The sequence below is a fragment of the Poecilia formosa genome, unplaced genomic scaffold (genome assembly GCF_000485575.1).
Source record: "Poecilia formosa unplaced genomic scaffold, Poecilia_formosa-5.1.2 Scaffold180, whole genome shotgun sequence".
Classification (NCBI taxonomy): Eukaryota; Metazoa; Chordata; class Actinopteri; order Cyprinodontiformes; family Poeciliidae; genus Poecilia; species Poecilia formosa.
Window position 1 is genome coordinate 819,065 of NW_006800119.1, and position 12,299 is coordinate 831,363.

Genomic DNA, 12,299 nt, shown 5'->3' on the forward strand with positions numbered 1-12,299 from the left:
AAGTAATTGGTCTCATTTCAAATTTAAAAAGAATTTAACTATACAGACAAAATATAAAGATGGGAGCAAATTCTGGCAGAACTTGAGTTTTTTGTTTGTTTTTTTGTGGGGGAGAGGTTGTTGTTGTTGTTGTTTTGTTTTGTTTTTTAGGGGGGGCGGGTGTTAAACATTGTTCCACCCTGATTAAATCACACAAATCTCTAAATAGTTCCATGGAAGTGACCACAATATAAACTGATTACTTGCACTCGACTGACCACTGACCATCAATCGTTAAGGAGAGATCGATGCAAAGTCAGTGACTCGATACAGTCAGCTGGGTTTCCTATATAGAAAACGAACTTGGCATAATTGTCATAACTTATTAAATTATATTGTATAATAACTTTATATAATAACTTCGAATCTAACTGTGGCTAGACTTGATATTTTTTATCTTATTTTTTTGTCAACATGTGTAAGTAATTTAGTAAATTTAACACATTACTACTATAATGAAGATTAATCGAATTACTTATTTTGTCCAAAGACGTTCACATCAGCGCGGCTCGGCACATGGACAGCGAAAGGTAAAAGTTTTGCCACTCGGAGTGAACCCAAGACATGGTACACAATTACACAACGAGAAGAGTTGAACAGTTTTCAATTTTCGTGAGTCGTTAGTGTGACACACTCTAACGACACGAGCTCGAAATCTTCAATTTAGTTCGATACAATAAAACATTTTCTTAAGCATTTTTCAAAATGTTAATATTTACATTTCGAGTTTACAAAGTTGAGCAAAGTGGTTAATCTTGATTAATGGCAGCACTGAAGTGTGATTAATCAGATTTTTTTTTAATCGATTGACACCATTAACAAAAATAAATCAAGAACTGACCAAATTTGAATTAAGGAGGAGAGGTCTTATATAAACTACTGAGTTTGAGGAAAGTCCTACCCTTTCTTTTTCTTTTCTTTTTTTATTCTCCTTTTTCTGGCATTTAATTATGTGTTTTTGAACAAGTTAAATAAATATCTAGTTTCAGCTATAAAACCAAACAGCTGATTGCTTACTTTTTTAATAAAGGGGGTTGTGGGGAAAGAACGTATTAACTGGCTGTTTACCGAATATCTCTCTCTGACAATATTTTCGGTTCTTACCTTGACCCCTGCCTTCATTCCAGATGAAGCTGGCCTGTTGCTGGAGCGCCACGCTGCTGCTCATTCTCGTTCCCAGCTGCTGTCAAAGCGGCAACATCCTGGTCATTCCCACTGAGGGAAGCCACTGGCTCAACAACGAGATCCTCCTTAAAGCGCTGCACTCCAGAGGACACAACATCACCATTGCGCGTTCCAGCAAAAGCTGGTACGTCAAGGACAGCTCCCCGTACTACAGCACCTTCACAGTTCCTGTGGAAAGGAGTTTTGACAAGAAGTACACAAGAAGACTCGTAACTGAGTACATCAAATTTCAACGCGGGGCTTCACCTTTGGTCAGTTTTCTCCATGTAACCATGGGGATGATTGATAAAAACGTTGAGGTTCACAGAGCTGTGAGTGAATTTCTTCCAGCCATGTTAGACGACACGGAGTTGATGAGGAGATTAAACCAGAGCAAGTTCGACCTGGTCCTTACTGACCCCTGGTGGGGAAATGGGGCCATTGTGGCAAAATATCTTAATCTTCCTCTAGTTTACAATGTCCGCTGGTTAAATCCTGAAGAAGCTCATTTTGCCGTCGCTCCTTCACCTATATCCTATATTCCTGTCACATTATCTGGCTATACTGATAAAATGAACTTTTTTCAGAGAACCAAAAACATGATTATATATCTGATCACCCAGATCCAGACTACCTCTGTGAGCAAACTGGTATACCAGCCACTGTGTTCCAAATATCTTGGACCTGATGCGGACTTTGATCAGATAAAGTCAGGCGCAGACATCTGGCTGATAAGAACTGATTTTGTGTTTGACTATCCGCGTCCCACCATGCCTAACGTTGTGTACATGGGAGGGTTCCACTGTACGCCTGCGAAACCATTACCAAAGGATCTGGAGGACTTTGTGCAGAGTTCTGGAGAGCACGGCGTCATCATCATGTCTTTGGGAACTTTTGTGCCCAGCCTTCCAGACGACATGGCAAATAAGATTGCGGCCTCTTTTGCCGAATTGCCCCAGAAGGTCATCTGGAGCTACAGCGGAAGCAAACCATCCACTCTGGGGAACAACACTTTACTGGTGGACTGGATGCCACAAAAAGACCTTTTAGGGCATCCAAAGGTGAAGCTGTTTGTGGCTCATGGAGGAACCAACGGAGTCCAAGAAGCTATCTACCACGGAGTCCCAGTGGTGGGTTTGTCCTTGTTTTTTTTTTTTTTGTCCTTGTTTATGACAATCTTCTCCGTCTACAAGACAGAGGGGGAGCAAAGGTTCTCACTCTGACCACAGTGGACAAAGACGACAACTTCCTGAAAGCTGTGAAAGAAGTCCTGAATGAGCCGTCCTACAGAGCGAACATGCAGAGACTCTCCAGACTGCACAGAGACCAGCCAATACAGCCCATAGACAATGCCCTCTTCTGGATAGAGTTTGTAATGAGGAACAAAGGTGCTGCTCACCTGAAAGCACAGTCCCATGGAATGTCCTGGTACATCTACCACTCTGTAGATGTTGCTCTGTTCCTAACAGGGGCAGTGCTGCTCATGCTTCTGACTGCTGTCACGTTTATCAGGTGCTTATGTAAATCGCCGTGCAGGGGAAAGCTAAAACGTGACTAGTGATGGAAGAAACATTAGAAGAACAGCAATCTATTCTTCTACGTTAGTGTCAGGTTGGGTTGAGGAGAAAGATGTCACTTTTCCGTGATACTTCCTCTTTGTACTGTCGAGTCAGATTTTCTGTTCACCAAGATTTAATGATTTGAAACTACTACTTTGGACATCACAGCTAAAGTCATCTCAAAAACCATATCGTTATTGTTGGATTATAATTATTTTATTTTCTTTGAGAAATTTTAGTTGGGAGTAATGTACTTTATTGCAGCTATATACTATGTTTTTAATGAGTGCCTTTCGTGTGATTCTATACAACTTGAATGTTTTTTTGTTTTTTTTACTGTGTTTTCAGCTACATTTTTGTATTTGAATAATGAGTATCTTTTTGATTGGTGGGTGGATGTTGCAATTCATCAAAGCTGGATGGATTCCCAGGGTTTTTTGTAGCTATGTATATAGTTAATTTTTACTATTACTAAATGACCAATGACATGAATTTGTTCAACCATCAATCATTTCTTTTGGTGGTGTTAAGAAAATAAATTTAAAGTATGCTAGTTTTAAAACTTAACATGTCTTGATTGAAATAGCCTAATTATAGTTTTAAAAATCAGTAACTTATTCTGGCCTATTGACCTTTATGTTACCTGTAGTTAAAGCAGATGGTTTGCTAAGATCTTTTGAACTGCCATTTGTCTGTGTGGGAAACAATACAGTAGAAGTTCTAGTTTTTCACACTCATCTGTGAAAAGCCATAAAACAGCAGGAGTTCCTGGCTTCAGAGAGAGGGTCAGAGATAGCTCCTGGATTGGAGGAGCAAAGATACGCCTTATTTGAATAAATTAAAGAAAAGAATACACCTTTTACTATAAAACTTTCTACACAGAAGTAACAAATTAGATTTGCTCTCGCAATTCTCCAAAGACGTCTTTGCACGTCTTTTCTTTTCTTTCTTTCTTTCCTTCTTATTCTTTCCATTTATGTCAGGTAAATGAATGTATGTCTCTGTTGTTCTCCAGTTTCTGTTGTAATTTTATGTGTTGTCTTCTATTGGATTAAACTGCAATTCTGTGACGTCTCTGCACTCATTGTTGTTTTTGTGTGGCTACACGTGGTCCACCGGAGAACCTGGGATCGAAGGAGATCAAGCCAAAAGAGTTTTCTTAAGAAATATTATAACCTAGAATCTTCTTCAACACTGGTTTAAAGCCATTGGACACAAAATATAGTGTCAGAGTTAGAGAGCATGCACACAACATAAATCCATTATTATTTCGTAATTTGTTTGTAATTTAACTAAGTTCTTGTTTCACACTTGTATAGTAGATTTTCAATAATAATAATAATAAAAAATAATAATAATTTTGGTTTTCCAGAGTAATTAATAACTGGGGTAATGGCTCTATAGAAAAAAATAAGATTATCAGTGACCTAGATTTTAATTCAGTATTTGAAGAAACACAAAATTAAAAGATTACAAACAAATTGTTAGAGCAATCTGCTCAGGCAATTAAATTTCTCTAATGCTCACATAAATAGATTTACTATTTGCCATTTGGCGTTTTAAAAAGTGATGCATATAATTCTAAATAACCCCAAATTAAGCTGCTACAATAATATAATAGTATCGCAAAAAAAAATCCCATAAAATCTACAACTGGTGAAACTGACTGCGACAAAACAAACACACAAAAAGCACAGTGAACGCACCATGAGGGGGCGGGGCTTACGTTTGAACGTCTAGCGGGGAAACAGACTCAGATGGAGGAAGTGTTTGTGTGACTGTTAGCTAGCTATGGTTTGAGTTAGTTATGTGGCGCTAACTAGGTTCAAATAAGGCTTTACGGATATATTTGGGGATGCTTGAGGTTGTTACGAAGGACTGTGCTGTAACTTAGCGTCTCTATTTAGTAAATATGAACACCGGTAATGTAGCTGTTAGCTAGGTTGCTATTGTAACTATCACTGTGTCTCATGAGACAACATTCATTTTAAAATGTCCTGTTAAACACGCTGATAGTTGGTGAGATAGTAACACAGTAAAGTCGTGACGTGAACCGTTTGTTGTTTCTTTTATATAACACGAACAGGTCGAGCATTATTTGTGTTTTACAAAAAAAATGCCCATCCGAGCACATTGTACAATATGCTCAGATTTTTTTGACCACGACAGAGATGTATCTGCCATTCACTGTGGACACACTTTTCACTACGAATGGTAAGACGGTTTAAACTGTCCAAATCCGTCAGTAGTCTCCAAAAATTTCAGCACATTTTCTTGTGCGTGTGTAAAATATATTTTCCCAATTTCTTCCAGTCTTCTTCAGTGGTTTCAGACCGCTCCTACCAAAACCTGTCCTCAGTGCAGGAAACAGGTACTGTAAGGAAACATCCGCTCACATTAACAAAGAAAACAGCCTGATCTGAACTATGTACTCATGCATATGGATGCATAACTTTCTTCTTCTTTTTCTTCTTCTTCTTCTGTAGGTCAGCACCAGACACATCATCAACAAGCTGTTCTTTGACATTGGAGGAGGCGGGGAAGAAGGTTCTCCAGACCCAGAGAGCCTGCAGGTAAACAAACAGTCCAAGTGAGATTTTTAAAAATTTATTTAAAAAAATGTAAAACTTTGGATAAATTTAATCCGTCAGATCAAGGTAAAATTGACAGATTCTGCTCTCTAGAATGTGTTTTTGCATTTCACTCTACTGTGTTCTCTACATGTCTTCCACAGAATGAGGTTGATCGAATGAAGGCACTGCTAAGCTCTAGAGGTGCTCCACACACGCACTTAATTTCCCCTTTAATTTGAAGGGTGCTATGGCCAGCTGATCGACTATCTAATCGTTTTTTGTTTGTTTTTTCAGATCGAGACTGGCGGGAGAAACAGAAGGTGATGGACGGCTTGAAGGACACAGTGAACAAGCAGAGGAGAGACCTGGACGCCATGCGGAAAGAGGTCATGGATAAGGAGATGGTCTGTGTCGCTCTCAAGGTACGGCTTTTTGTTTCGAGGCCGACGCAATGAATCCTCCCCGTGAGACCATAACTGGTTGCCCTGGTAACGTTTGGACGTGTCGACAGAAGCAGATGGTTTATCTGGAGACGCAGCAGAACGAAATTCAGGCAGCGAAGGAGGAGGTCCGCAGACTGAGGGGCAAAATGAAAACCTTTGAAAGGTAACGCTGAGGAACTTAAATGTTCACTTTAGCGAAGTGGGTTTTTTATTTATGTTTTATGTGTCACAAGAAGCAGGACGGATTTATTCTGATGAAATCGTTTTGACTTTAATTACTGACTTGTTGTGAACTGATGATCCAGCTGTTGTCTTCCCCAGCCTGGACATGCTGCTGCAGGGTCAGCGAGGCGAAGTGGAGTCCATGATCACAGATATGGGTGTGAGCCAGGGAGCAGTGGAGCAGCTCTCCATTTACTGCATCTCTCTGAAGAAGTAAGAACCCGCTGGTCAGGCTGGATCCTTTGCTTCGCTAGATGGATTTTTGTTGTTGCCGGGGGGTCACTGTCTCTTCATCCATGTCACACATCCTGTTAACGTAACAGAATCTGCTTACGAACAGTAAATAATTATTTATAGCTGTCGGATTTGTCAACATCCAGATACATTTGCCAGTGTACACACTGGAGGCACACCGGTTGGAGTTTTTTGACCGATCACCAATTTTTAAAAAGCCTAAGCTGCTGATTTTTGCTGAAACTGATTTTTAAAATTTTAAATTATTTGTCTTAAAAGTCACTAAATGTAGTGACAGTCGCTAAGTTTATCACCAATAAACAGGCACATACTTTTGAGTGATTTGGTGGTCACATCTGCAGTTAGCTACCTCATATCTGGGAGTGAATAAGTTGTTCAGCCATGGGCTGTCTGGAGAGATTAGGGTGACTCTTGATCCATGGAGTTCAGACACAGTAATCAGCAGTACTTGTAACTAAATACTAGATATCGCATATCTAGAAGGGCAATAAGTTAATTTTATTTCGATTGAAAAAAACCCTGATCAGAATGAATCATTTTTCTTAATTCTGTTTCCTCAAAACATTTTCATCTACTTCCCTGTATTCACAGAGAGTATGACAACCTCAAAGGAAGCCTCAAGTCTTCAAACGACATGTGCGAGAAGCTGAAGAGAGAAGTTCTCTCCTCAAACAGCAAGGTAGCGTCACATCTGGACCTTTAAGTCAAACGCCCCAAAAAATGTCCTGATTGTCAACCGTTTTTTTTTTTTTGTTGTTGTTGTTTTTAGCTGCAGAAGGCTTCCCTGGAGGCGCTTCAGCTCAAAGAGGAGTTGAAGTCTCTGCAGAAAGACCTGGCCGGCGCTGACAAGGAGATCTCTGTAAGAGCACATCAAACTCACACGCGTACACTTGCGCTATCCGAGGGGCTTGTGCTGATTCCCGCTCGCGTTCTGTCCCCAGAGCCTCAAGAAGAAAGTGGAGTTTCTCCAGAAGACTCTGAGCACGCCGACGCGTGCCAACGAAGCCCTCGGCAGGCTCATCTTTGAAAGGTTCGTTCCCTCAGAGCCTCCTCTGACGTCGAAGCGGTTTCCCGGGAAACTCCGTCAGTCATTCACGCGGGGCTTTTCTCCGCAGCCCAGCGCCTCTGGAGCTGAAGCCCCCCCACCTCCACCAGCCGGCGCACGGAGACGACATCGACCTCAACATGACCTATGACATCGCCACGCCCGACGACGCGTCAAAGAGACCGGCCCAGGTTCCCTCGAAGAAGATGCGGCTGGAGCGACCGGGGTAAGCTCTTTGCGTCGACGGGTTCGGATGACGAGTCAGTCGATTTAAGGCTCAGACGGAAAAACTTGTTTCGTTTCCAGAACGTCTTCGTCGAAACGCGGCGAGAAACTTTCCTCCCTGAGCAAGGTAAGGCCTGAAGCAGTCTCTCTGCAAGACATGTTTCACTGTCACCCGTTGAGCCTAACGCAGTGATTTTCTGCCGTCGGCTCAGAATGAAGATTCAGCGCTTTATCCTTTTTTGAGGAACTCCCTTCTCTTCAGAAAGAAGACTTTTGGAAGCATGTTGGAACCTCAGAAGAAGGCTGGAGTCGTATGTACAACAGAATCAACGTACAAATCTCTGCTTCTCAAAGTATCATCTGTCTTATTTCGTTTTTTTTTCTTTATTAGCTCCAAACTGGCTATGATGGATTAGGAGGACGGACTAAATTCATCCAACCTGTATCCTTTTTTCTGTTTTCACTTCTGTGGGAGAGAAAAGTTCAAAATGGTCCTCATGTATGTTACAGATTTTGGCCATTTATTGAAAGAGTTAATTTTTTAGGTGGAAACAAAACAAAATAAACTTTTTACCAAAGGTTCTGTCTCATTCCATACTGTCACAACATAATGACATTTTCAACAAATATTTAACTAATTTTTTAAAATAAAAGTTACATAGTGCAGCTTCAAAGTAGTTGGTTTGTCAGCCGTTTTAGGGATTATTTTCCCTAAAACCAATGTTAGTGTTTCTCTGCATCTTGCTAAAGAACATTTAACCAGAGGTTAGTGGTTGTGTGTGCGAATATATTGGAAAATCCACAATATATTCAAATTTGTTCTCAAGTCTAGCTCTTAAAAAGCAATTAAGATATTTGCTGCATATTTACCAAGTCATGTTTTTTGACCAGCATGTCATCGTTCCTTAGCCGAGCTCTTTGATCCAGTCTCCTTTATCCGAGATCCGGCCTCTGCTGAAAGCCAAAAGGAAAAAAGTGACTCGGCCTCCCTCTAAGATTCCAAGATGTCTGACTCTGGACAGCTTCCTGGAATGAAGTCGGGACATTTGGGGGGAGAAACAAATCATTGGTGCTGCTGTGGCCCAGGGGGGTGGGAGGGTACGGGTCAGGCAGCAGAACTTTGTAATTACTTTATTTAAAAAACAGGAAAATGCACCAAACAAAACAACAAATGCTGCCTTTATTTTTTTAACATCAACATGTCTGATGTATATAGTCCTTTTTTTGTTGTTGTGTTGAGATGAATTTGTACTCAGTCTGTCCTGAAGCGCTTCTGACTAGACGCATTATTGTCTGAGTTTTTTATTTTCCCATTTTCAGCTTATTTTTACGGCATTATGTCATAAAGATTCACATTTAGATTAATTATGTTATGTTTGTGTCAGCCATCCCAAAAATAAACCTTTTTGTTTTATTTTGGCTTGGGTCCGTTTCTTTTCCTAATATTTGTACTAAGCGGTGCTCTCCAGCAGAGGGCAGTACAAACTATCGCATTTATTTCTTTAACATTATGTGTCTATTGATCTTTTGTAGTATTGTTTTTTTACTTATGGAACTGAAATTTGAATTTTCATAGGTGTAAGCCATAATAATCCAACTTAAATAGTTTCTTTTCTAATTGAAGAACAACCTGCAAAACAATTTTTTTGTGATGTAAACATGAATTAAGTGAAGGTAGCTGCTCAGTTCTGATGAGATTCGATTAGTTGAAGTGATGTAACATTACACCAGAGTAAACCATGTTTCAGGTGAAGGTTCAAAAACCAGCAGGATTTGCTAACGGGTGTGCTAACGCTGCTGTTAGCAGTACAAGCCAATACCATTTTATTTTTACCACTAAACAAAAGAAAGGCAATGATTTTCAATTTTGAGGATAAGATTAGGTACAAAAAAAAATTCCAACTGGAGTAAAACACATTTGAATTCTCTGTTACCTTTTTGCACTTCAAAAAAAAAAAAAAAAAGGACCGCAAACCTACAGACCATCCTTCAAACAAAGAAGCACCACTAACGGGTAAAAATGTTTTCTTTAGTTTGGTGAAACAAGAAAGTGAAAAAGTTCAAGTTGTGCTCCTTAACTATTTACTTTGTCTATTGTGAAAAAAAAAAGAAGTAAAAATCCTGAGATGAATGAAACTTACAAAGGAAACTAAAACGGGTCTATTAGGCGAACATGAGCTCGTATTGATTCAGTGTCATTTTAATCATTCCCAACATTTCCTCGAACATATTTTCACAGTGATGAAGGCCGATCGGCTGCGCTCTGGCAGCTTCCCAGTCGGGAGTCGTATAGCTGCCACGCAGCCTGACCTTTTCACAGAATGCTTCATATTTTCACAAACAATATGGGGAAATACCAAACATTGTCTTCCAGAATGCTGATGTAAGAGTACCAGGTAGAGAACAAACATCCTGCTCACAATCACCCACGTCCTGTTTGTGCCCCTAAATGTTGTTTCCACCTAAAAACAAATTAGGTTGTCTCATTATTACATTAGTAAAAAAAAACAAATAAATATTGCGTGACATAAGCGACTGGCTATTGAAACCAGCAGCGATGCAGATATATTGATATGTTTTAAATCTCTCTCCCTCCAGTGTGATAAGAGACGGTCATCCCTCATAAACAATGTGTGAAACATTCATAATAAACACATAAAACACATAAACCATGCAGTGCTTCAGGAGCCGCTTGGTCCCAACGGCTTCCACTAACGATGTAAATCTTCCTGTAGGACAAAGGAAAATGCTTTTCTTTCTCCTAAGAAGTATTTCCGAAGGAGCGTTAAAACTCCTAAACACCTCCATTGAGCTGAGGTATAAGGACAGTCCTGCTGAGACATTTATGTCCACCAATCGTAGGCATGGATCTATTAATTAAGGGCTTTTAGAGACACATTTAAACCGTTCTTTAATCCAAACAGCATATATGTATTTTTTTGAAATAGAAATTAGTTGTGATTTTTTTGTTCTCCACAAAGGGTGAAAATTATAAATATAGGTTCATATATGTAGAAATAATTTTGAAACAGATTTTGTACTTGAGGCACAAGTTGCCTCAAGTAACTGGATGTTACTTGATGTTGGATGTTGGATGTTTGATCATTGACGTAGGAGGACTAGATCAAGATCCTTGAACTTCACAGCTAGTCACCTGAAACTTGGTCGCCTGTGGATGATCCAACAGGACACTGATCCCAAACGCATTACAACTAGAGCTGCACTGACTCAACTTTTCCAGTCGATCGCCTATCTTTTAAAAAGCCTGACCCGTCGATTCCAATTTTGGCCAATGCAGATTTTTTTTTTTGTCTTAAAAGTTGGTAAATAAAGCAACAGTCACGTCGTTGGCGACGTGTGGATGTGACCTGGTAGAAGATCTCTCAGTTTGCAATTTAAATGAGTTGATCATTCCTAAGAAGAAGAAAAAGAAGAGGAAGAAGAAGAAGAAGAAAAAGAAGAAGAAGAAGAGTGGTGAAATATCCATGCAGAATTATGCCAGAATTCTGCTGATCACCTCAAAAAGCATGCGGTTTCTCTGCTGTGTGCTGAAGGACATTTACTCAAATATGGGAGGATGTTTACGTACGTATTTGAGCTTCTGCGTCTCATTTTGTCCTTTTTTGAATTAGAAAATCAACAGTGAATCCAAACTTGTGCACCAATTTCATATTTTTGAAAATGTAATTAACCTATTGTATAAATAATGTGCAACAATAAAAGCCCAAAAATGAATGCAACATCCATAACCATGATGAGTGTGTGCAAATTTTAGACTGGAGCTGCAGGTGGATAAAGGAGCATAAAAAAATCAGTTGTTTTTCCATTTGATTCAAGATGGCTCAGTATCGTTACAGTCCTTATGTGTGTGAGTGTTAGTTTCTCCTTTGTTTCCATGTTTCCCTCCAGGTTGAATAAAGTTTTATAAACCTCCACATTTGCTGGTAGTTTGGTTCCACAACTCAAGGACAGAAACAGACACTCAGATGTTTCCACCTCTAAATGTCCCCCCGTCGTGTCACTGAGACCTGTCCGGCTCCATCTTGGACTCTCCGTTCTGCTTGTCGTTGACCTTCTGGGACAGGCGCGTGGACACGGTGGCCGCCTGGACAACGGCTTTGAAGCTGCGCTTCCTCTTCTGGACGTTCTGCTCCGGGTGGAAGATGATGACGTAGACCTTGGGGATGTAGAGCATGCCAAGGGACACGGTGGCGCTCAGGCTCATGGAGACGGTCAAGGTGGTGGTCTGGATGAACATCTAGAGACAGAGAAACACACAGGAGGTGAGAAACACAAGCAGTGGAGCTGGGAACAACGACAAGGTTCAGGAGTACAAGTTGTCTTATTTATTTATTTCATTTTAAACCACAGCGGCCAGTGTTCCCTGATGAATGGTTTATGTCTACGTAGATGTAGTCTGGAGAAGATATCCCATTTCTGGGTTTTCACAACATTTCCTTTTCGCTGTTAACTCTTCTACAAAAAAATATGGCAAAAATAATCAAAAAGTACGACAGAGTACTACGGCCATACTAAGATAAAACGAGAATAAAGTTGTACTACAAGAATAAAGTCTAAATAACACGAGAAAAACTTTGCAATAGGAGAAAAGTCAATATTTTGAGAATAAAGTCGTAATATTATGAGTTTATTTTCGTAATACTATTCTCATACTGTTGGCTTTATTCTCAGAATTTCATTCTTTTTAGTTTTATTTTTTTAGTGTGGGTCCGTCGCAAAAAGTACCAATAACATGTGAAATTATATATATATA

General features: G+C 39.9%; 4 protein-coding genes across 4 annotated transcripts in view; 2 read left to right on the forward strand and 2 right to left on the reverse strand.

Moving 5' to 3' along the window:
• The window catches only part of mon1a (MON1 secretory trafficking family member A), a 10,537-nt gene extending 9,306 nt beyond the window's left edge, over positions 1-1,231 (reverse strand). The window contains exon 1 of the mRNA XM_007565612.2: positions 1,144-1,231. The gene's annotated coding sequence lies outside the window, so the exon portion shown is untranslated. The remainder of the gene's footprint in view (positions 1-1,143) is intronic.
• LOC103147330 (UDP-glucuronosyltransferase 2C1-like) overlaps positions 1-3,353 on the forward strand; it is a 4,154-nt gene extending 801 nt beyond the window's left edge. Inside the window, 2 exon segments of the mRNA XM_007565610.2 lie at positions 1,167-2,357; positions 2,360-3,353. Of these exon segments, the coding sequence (XP_007565672.1) occupies positions 1,167-2,357; positions 2,360-2,761 (1,593 nt within the window). The 3' untranslated portion in view covers positions 2,762-3,353.
• A 1,013-nt stretch (positions 3,354-4,366) lies between these two features.
• On the forward strand, positions 4,367-10,024 carry traip (TRAF-interacting protein). Its single transcript, XM_007565613.2, has 15 exons — positions 4,367-4,976; positions 5,076-5,133; positions 5,249-5,335; positions 5,497-5,536; positions 5,630-5,757; positions 5,847-5,941; positions 6,100-6,213; positions 6,847-6,934; positions 7,025-7,114; positions 7,197-7,285; positions 7,371-7,526; positions 7,607-7,652; positions 7,738-7,836; positions 7,917-7,967; positions 8,453-10,024. Exons 1-15 carry the CDS (start codon positions 4,879-4,881, stop codon positions 8,558-8,560), a joined length of 1,347 nt encoding a protein of 448 aa, XP_007565675.1. The 5' UTR covers positions 4,367-4,878; the 3' UTR covers positions 8,561-10,024.
• A 590-nt stretch (positions 10,025-10,614) lies between these two features.
• grm6b (glutamate receptor, metabotropic 6b) overlaps positions 10,615-12,299 on the reverse strand; it is an 18,529-nt gene continuing 16,844 nt past the window's right edge. Inside the window, exon 11 of the mRNA XM_016678339.1 lies at positions 10,615-11,783. Coding sequence (XP_016533825.1) covers positions 11,544-11,783 — 240 coding nt within the window. The 3' untranslated portion in view covers positions 10,615-11,543. The remainder of the gene's footprint in view (positions 11,784-12,299) is intronic.

What these genes read in the sequence shown, in the direction of transcription:
- traip (XM_007565613.2), top strand. Translation starts at nt 4,879, where the DNA reads ATGCCCATCCGAGCACATTGTACAATATGCTCAGATTTTTTTGACCAC. An exon ending in TTCTCTCCTCAAACAGCAAG is followed by an intron (nt 6,935 to 7,024) that starts GTAGCGTCACAT and finishes TGTTGTTTTTAG; the next exon opens with CTGCAGAAGGCTTCCCTGGA. An exon ending in GCGCTGACAAGGAGATCTCT is followed by an intron (nt 7,115 to 7,196) that starts GTAAGAGCACAT and finishes TTCTGTCCCCAG; the next exon opens with AGCCTCAAGAAGAAAGTGGA.